Consider the following 8,411-nt stretch of genomic DNA (forward strand, 5'->3'; position numbering starts at 1 on the left):
AAGGGAGGGGCCAGCAGATGGTGTAGAGGTTATGTCACTGGACTCCCGCATAGCCAGCCACAGTTTAAGTCCAGACCCAGTAGCTTCAGAATCATGCTGGGTATGTGTGTGTGTGTACCCAAAATCCCAGGAGGAGAATGGAGAAGAAGGGAATGCAGCATGGCCATCCTCCGCCCCCATGGTGATTTCTCACTTTCCCTCTCACAGTTTCTGCCTTTCTCTCTCTGGCAAATTTGAGTGCCCTAAGGTAAAAATCTGTTAAACCAACTAACCAACCTGTGAAGGTATAGTAGGAACCTCAGGGGAATAACAACACTAACATTTATCAAGTGCTTATAAAATACCAGGGATTATAAGTGTCCCAAATGAATTAATTCATGGAATTAAAAAAAAAAAAAACTCGGCAAGGTAAGTACTATTGTTATCCCTAGTTTTCAAATAAAGAAAAAGAAATAAAGTGTTTGTTTAAGGAAGGAATTCAATACTATATATGAATTTATATCTGAAAATAAAGGTGGGGGCAGATTTATTATTTCTGTAATATAAGAATAAAGCTACCCGGAAGAGAAAAGTCTTAATCATCTAAGACACATCCCTAACAGTCATGTGTAAGAGACAGTTGAAAGGATAAAAATTAAACTTTCAGGTTTTTCCAAAAGAAGGCAGAAGTTTGAAAAACTCAGTTCTGTGTTTACTGTATACACATTAGAATTCTGGCTTTAAGTGTGCAGAGCTTACTCTTGCCAGTGAAAACAATAAAAGAAAACAATAACTAACGAGACTAAAGTGAGCTCAGAAGAATCACTTACCAGAACAAGACAGGTGTCTACTAGAGAGAAGGTGCCAGACCTCCCAATGCCTGCACTACAGTGGATCACCGCAGGCCCATGGTCAGGGTTCAAGGAGCCAGATTCTCTCACTTTAAACAAGAAATTGAGAAATGAAGCTGGTGATTCAGGGACTCCAAAATCTGGCCAGGTAGTATAATGAAAGTGAGATATTGTTCTGGTTTCACCACTCTAAAAAGTGAAAATCAAGGGAAGAGAAGTTAGTTATAATGTTTTCTTTAAAAAAAAAAAAAGACTTCAGAAAGATCATGTGTTTGGTGTAATGTTTTTAATCCTTATGGACCATTTATATTGTGATTATTTTCCATTTGGTTTTACACAATCATGTACACAAATTATCACGTAAACAAAATAGGGAAGATTTCATTTAGGAAAATCTGGGATCTATTTAATAATAGCTGACAGATATAAGACATTATTTTGGAGGTTTGTTGTAAGGTCTTGTTAACTCAATGTAAACAACAATCCTATTAAAACTCATTTTCCAGGTAAGAAAACAGCAATGGATAAATAGATAAGTAATTTACCTAAGGTCCCAGGCAAAGCCAGGATTTGAAGAAGAGGTCTAATGCAGCTTTTGGTTTCTTAACCACTAACCTATACCATACATGCTACCAACATTTTAACTCATGACGAGTGGATCATAATGAATGGATTTTCTTTTTCTATTTTCCAAAATTTCTAACAGTAGGACCAGCATATAGTATAATAGCTATGTTGCTGGACTCCTGTGTAGTCGATCACGGTTTGAGTCCCAAAACTCATACCAGGCGCATGTGCGTGCGTGCCCAAGATCCCAAAAGGAAAATGGAGGAGAAGGGATTGCAGCATGGCCAACCCCCCTGGGGGGTGATTTTTCGCTTTCTGTTTCTCTCTGTCATTCTGGCGAGCACACGCACCATACAGGAAAAAAACCTCTAAAAAAAACCTTTTTTTCTACCAGTATTAATTGCATATTCTTCAATATTTTTCTTTTTAGAAATCCCAAAGTTTATTTTTAAAATATAATTTCCCTTTTATATGATTTGTCTTTAGGTTCTTCCATACAGTCATAGAGAAGCAACTCAAAAAATAATTTAAAGAAACAATCTTTATGTTTTTTTATTAAAATTGGTTCTCTAATTACTGCCTTTCCCATGGTAATCATTTCCAACCCTAAAGCTGTTTATATGCTTTTGCTGATGTGCTAAAATGGTTTACCAACATGCTAAATGTTTCCTGTCTCTGAAGCCTGCCTGGCATTCACTATCACTTCCTGGATATCCCTGATGATCTGTATTTCTGACTAACTCATTATGAAAATGTTCCTTAGCTTTTTGCCAATTGCTTTTGCCCCAAGGAGCACTTTTCTTTTTTATCCTCTTCACTTCTGTAAATGAAGCAGTGATCTTCTAATATGTCTTTGTATAAATTACAGGACTTTTTTGGAGGGTGTAGGCACAGAAGCAATATAAAAAAACTCTGATGTTTAATGGTTCAATGGCTAAAAACTATTATTATAACTTACTTACCCCAGGAATTTTTTTTTTTTTAAAGTTAAGTTAAAAGTTATCTTTGGGCCAGCAAGTGGTAGACTTTAAGGTACTGGACTCTCACATGGCTGACTGTAGTTTGGGTCCTAGGTCTGAAGGTTTGAAAACCATGCCGTGTGTGTGTGCGTGCATGCCTAAAATCCCAGGAGGAGAATGAGGAGAAGTGATTGAGGTTGGCCATCTCCCTGGGGAAAGGGGTAATTTCTTACTTTGCCTCTCTCTGTTTTTGTCTTTCTCTAGTGAGTGCACATGCCCTATGGTGAAACTAAAATTAAAAAAAAAAAAAAAAAGTTATGCTTAATTTTTAAAAAATCCTTTTTTTTGGACTGGCTCTGTGGCCTAGTGTTTAAGAGAGTCAGATTCAACATGGCTGGCTGTGGTTCAAATTATGGCCCTCAAGGCTTGAAAAACCCACTGAGGACATGTGCATATGTGGCCAAGATCCCAACAGGATGGACAAACAGAGAAGAGACTGCAGTATAACTAACCCCCTCGAAATCTCCCCCTCTCACTCTGTGGGGAGTATACATGACTCATGGCAATTAAAAATAAATACATACAGCTAGACTCCCAAAATATTCAGACAAGAAGCCATTTTAAAGCTGAGTTGTGTCCTGGTCTTTTCAGTGAAGCCATGCTCTAAACCTACCTCCTAGACTCCCAAAATATTCAGACAAGCACTGTGGTGGAGAGATTTTGTCACAGAATGACCAGAAGCAACCACAGAGGCACAAGAAACATGAGAAACCAAGAAAATGTCTCTCCCGTAAGAGAAAAGAACAATGCCTCATCATCTACAAACAGTACAGTAGAATTCTTGGAAATGTCTGATAAAGACTTCAGAATATTTATATTGACAAAACTAAATGAGATGCAAGAGCTGAGAGATAATGAACTCCAGAAGATGTAGGAGAAAAGAGACAACGAGTTCCAGAGGTGTTGAAGATCTTTTATCATCTGAAAGAGGAAATACACACCACGGAAAAGAATCAAATGGAGCTATTAGAGATGAAGGCTGCCCTTGAGGAAATCAAAACGTCCCTCGAAAGTATTAAAAGCAGATCAGTCCAGGGACCAGCAGTTGGTGTAATGGCTATATCACTGAACTCCCATGTAGCCCACTGCGGTTCAAGTCCCGGACCTGTTGGCTTAAACTCACGCTGGGCACGTGTGCGTGCGTGCCCAAGATCCCGAGAGGAGAATGGAAGAGAAGAGATTGTGGCGTGGCTATCCCTCCTGGCGGGGTGATTTCTTGTTTTCTGTCTCTCTATCTCTCTCTGTCTTTCTAGCAAGTGCATGCACCTTATAGCAAAAATCTCTCAAAAAAAAGATTAGTCCATGCAGAAAATCGAATCTTGTATGTTGAAGGTAAAACCTCTGAATTAGAAAAACAACCAAAAAAAACTGAGAAAATAACCCCCCAAAATGAAACTACTATATATAAGAAATACTAGACAGCATCAAGCACCCAAACATTTGGATAACTGGTATCCCAGAAGGTGAGGAAACTAATAAAGTCATTGATAATCTATTCCATGAAATCTTAGAAGGAAACTTTCCAAATCTAAATAGGCATTCAAATATCCAGACCCAAGATATACAAAGGACCCCTAATAGAATCAACCCAGGAAGATCTTCTCCAAGGCACATCATAGTCAGACTGGTCAAATCTACAGACAAAGATAAGATACTAAAATTGGCAAGAGAGAGGGAACCAGCAGTTAGCGTAATGGCTATGTCGCTGGACTCCCACGTAGTCGACTGTGGTTTGCATCCCGGACCCGGTGGCTTAGAACTCACGCTGGGAGCGTGTGCGTGCATGCCCAAGATCCCGAGAGGAGAATGGAGGAGAAGGGATTGTGGTGTGGCCATCCCCCCTGGGGGGTGATTTCTCGCTTTCTGTCTCTATGTCTCTCTCTGTCTGTCTGGCGAGCGCACGCGCCCTACAGTGAAAATCTCTCCAAAAAAAAAAAAAATTGGCAAGAGAGAAACATCAGGTTACTTATAAAGGTTATCCTATCAGGCTAACTTCAGACCTCTCATCAGAAACAATGCGGCATGGCTCTCCCCCCTGGGGGGTGATTTCTCGCTTTCTGTCTCTCTGTCTCTCTGGCGAGTGCATGCACCCTATAGCAAAAACCTCTCCAAAAAAAAAAAGAAACAATGCGAGCAAGAATGGGAAAATATATTCAAAGTGTTAGGTGAAAATCAGTTTCAACCAAGAATACTATACACAGCAAGATTTATCTTTCATATGGAAAGAAACAATAAAAACATTTTCAGATAAACAAGACTTGAAAGAATTTGCCAGTAGCAGATCTACTCTTCAAGTAATTTTGAAAGGAGTGCTTGACCAGTGAAACTAAAGATACATACAGAAATAAGAGAACAAAGGGCAACCAAGAAAATTACCAATTTTAATGCTAGGGATAAGAAATATCAATAACAACGTAGAATGTTAACTCCCAGGATTTACATGGAAAGATCGGACCACAGCAACACTGCATATTCAACAGAAGAGAGTCTGAATATAAGACTGAACTGGCAAAATAGAATTTTATGACTTTTGAATAAAACATTACTGATTTTTTTTACTATGCTTTGTTTTCCCAATTTAAAGTTTACTTTCTTTTCAGTTGTTGATAGGTTTAGCAATATCTTAAAATATTTTTCTTGTTTGTTCCTTTAATGAAAACATAAACTTTTCTTCCTTCCTGATCCTTCTTGGAACTGAAAAATATTTGGGAGTATTCTTATTTTTATGGGAGAAGGGTTATCTGTATAAGTTCAATAATGCTTGTTGCACTGATTCAGAAATCAGAAATACTCATCATTAGACAGGGCTTTGACTGGAATGTCATATCTGAAGATTAATTAGAAAACTATGGAACTAAGGTGATCTCAATTAAGCTAACAGAAGCTCTTAGAAAGATGTCCTGGTACCATAGATAGTTCTGCCTGGCAGAGAGGATTAGAGAAGATGTATGAAAGAATTTATAACATAAAATAACCTGGACTTTTCCAGCCCAGCATTGTAATCAGTAGAGATTACAAAAGAGCAACCACATCAGAGAATTATCTTGAGAAAGAAAGACTCTAAAGGAAGAAAAAGAGACTAATCTTTGCTAGCAGATGGTATATAACAGAATACACTTGGGCAGGGCTTAATTGAGAAGGTTTATGTGTGACTAGTGTGCTGGCATTTGTGTTTCAACAATTTGAGTAGTTGACATGTAAATATTTTCTCAAAAGTATTTGAAACCAACCCCCCCCCCCAAAAAAACCCAACTGTAACAGTAAACCTGTACTTATGGGGAACTATAAACACTCTTCTTACAGCCCTGCCATCCCTTTCTGTGTGTACATACATAATACTTTGTCTTTCATATGTGAAAGATCCAGTGTTGGAATTCTTTGGTGTAAATAGACATTGGGTTTTATTTATCAAGAAAAATACATACTTACATACATAAATATTTCTACTTTTCAGTAGAAATTAATATTTCTAAATCCTAAACTCAGTAACAAGGTACAACACAAGTACAGAAGTTTAAAAACAAACAAACAAACAAAACGACATACTTTTAGCGGCTGTTTAAAAAAAAAAAAAAAACCCTAGCTTTAATCATTTCAAACACAAGGACCAGCAGTGGGCATAATGGCTATGTCGCTGGACTCCCATGTAGTCAAATACAGTTTGAGTCCCAGATCTGGTGGGTTAAACTCACTCCAGGAATGTATGTGTGCATGCCCAGGATCCCAAGAGGAGAATGAAGGAGAAGGGATTGCGGTGTGGCCATCTACTTGTGGGGTGATTTCTCTCTTTCTGTCTCTCTCTTTCTGGCGAGCGCATGTGGTTTGTAGCAAAAACGTCTCTAAATAAATAAATAATTTCAAATACTTAGTGATCTACAGGTTCTCAATATTCTTAAGGTACTAGATTTCTCCATCACTATTTAAAATGACAAATATGATTTCTAGATTTCAAAACATTTCCCTTTAAATTCTAAATTAGGGCTAGTCCTATAGTATAGTGGCTAAGGGAACCAGATTCCACATGGACAACCATAGTTTGAATCCTAGTACTAGTAGTTTAAAAAAAAACAAAACTAGGCCTGTGTGTGCCTGTGTCCAAAATCCTGACAGGATGGAGGAATGGAAGAAAAAAAGATTGTGGCATGACTGTGCCCCACTTACAGGAGAGGGTGCACACCTTCAGTGTGGAGGCGATTACATTCATTTAATGTGTTGTCAAAAGCCATACAACTATATACCAAGGGCCAGCTTTTCTGAAGGTATAAACATGAATTAAATCGAACGTTATGAAAAAGGGAATTTATGTCCAGTTGTTGTGGCAATGGAGGTAGGGTGTCATCATGCAGTACTGGAGTCATATGGGCAATCTCTGGGTTGGTTCTCAGGCTGACCTGAACAAGCTGGGCTTGCCTAAGATATTGTCTAACTAGGAGGCTGGAGAACAGGGGACCACAGACTGCCAATACCCTGGTGGGGGTCACTGTCTCTCTCTCTATATATATAGAAGTAAAAATAAGGGAACCAGCAGTTAGCGTAATGGCTATGTCGCTGGACTCCCACGTAGTCGACCGCGGTTCGCGTCTCGGACCCGGTGGCTTAAATCTCACGCCGGGCACGTGTGCGTGCGTGCCCAAGATCCCGAGAGGAGAATGGAGGAGAAGGGATTGCGGCGTGACCATCCCCCCTGGGGGGTGATTTCTCGCTTTCTGTCTCTATGTCTCTCTCTGTCTGTCTGGCGAGCGCACGCGCCCTATAGCGAAAACCTCTCAAAAAAAAAAAAAAGAAGTAAAAATAAAAATTTTATAAAGGGAGAGGATTCAAAATAATCCAAATTAAGTCTAAAGTGTAGCTTTCTTTTACAAAGTTCTAAGTGAACAATAAACAAAACAATATCCACTGAAGAGGCTGGTCCTAGATGAGCCCAGGGATATAGTTTATGCAAAGTCACATTTTTCTTTAAGCAAGGTGTTAAGATTTCAGTGGGTGTTCTTACACCCACTTTTCCAGCTCACTAACAACTGCCCTGCTATGGCTGCCAGCCACATGTAGCACTGACCACGTACAGCAGGGTGGGATGTGGCCCACATGAGCCTAAGTCAGGTCCCACGTGGATTGGCCCCTAGGACTCCGCTTGTGTGCAAACGTGTGAACTGTGCTCACCACACTGTGGGTCTGAGCTCCGATAATGTCGTATGCTCAATTATTACATCATTTCCTGGCTCAAAACGTACGGTTCCCCAAAATCCTGAGCTACTGCTTGCTTTTTTCTTTGCCTGTATGATTTTGGCTCAAAAATAGTGGTCTTTTGACTTTTTTTTTTTTTCAAATTCAGATCATGCCATTTGGGATGCTTAAAGCCAGTTCCCAGAAATGCTCATGACTATGTGTATAACAGTCTTCCCCATTAATAGAGTTCTTCCTCAGAACCAGACTTAGGGACTTTCAGAGAGATTAATTTTAATTCATTTACCCTAGTGAAACAAGATTCAACAAACACAGCTCACAGAATCATAGAACTCAGAGTTACAAAGGACCACACAAAGGAATAAGACCCACAAGTTTACTCTGGTACTGAAGAGGTCACATGCACGACAGGGCCTCTTTCCCTCTTTTTTTGTGCTAGAGAAAAAATGAGAGGAATAAAACGAATGGACAAAGAACAGAGAGCTAAAACAAAACTCAGTTTTATTTCAAATAAGCCCTACAGGCCTTACGATGTTTGGTAATGCCTTATTTTAGAATGGTGAAAACAACCTTTCTTTCTCCTCGGTCCCCAAGTCACACCAGGTCTCCTCTGATTGCCAGGTGGCCACTCCCAGCTTGCTCTCTCCTTACACACAAGGCTGAATCCACAATGATATGGCTGTCCCTCTAGTCAGCCATTCCATACCTGCCTGTCAAGTTTTCTTCATATAACTGCATTATGTATAACCACATTCTACACAAAAATGGCAGTGGAGGCGGGGCGGCGGCGGAAGCCGCGGGGCGCCCGCCC

At 39.6% G+C, this 8,411-nt stretch overlaps 1 protein-coding gene across 2 annotated transcripts in view; it reads right to left on the minus strand.

The window, feature by feature from the left end:
• The window catches only part of PTPN2 (protein tyrosine phosphatase non-receptor type 2), a 121,722-nt gene that overhangs the window by 30,886 nt on the left and 82,425 nt on the right, over positions 1 to 8,411 (minus strand). For both annotated transcript variants that reach the window (XM_006164058.3, XM_027766496.1), the window contains exon 6: positions 810 to 1,019. In XM_006164058.3, coding sequence (XP_006164120.1) covers positions 810 to 1,019 — 210 coding nt within the window. The remainder of the gene's footprint in view (positions 1 to 809; positions 1,020 to 8,411) is intronic.

This window comes from Tupaia chinensis, unplaced genomic scaffold (assembly GCF_000334495.1).
Source record: "Tupaia chinensis unplaced genomic scaffold, TupChi_1.0 Scaffold143584_1, whole genome shotgun sequence".
Taxonomy (NCBI): Eukaryota; Metazoa; Chordata; class Mammalia; order Scandentia; family Tupaiidae; genus Tupaia; species Tupaia belangeri.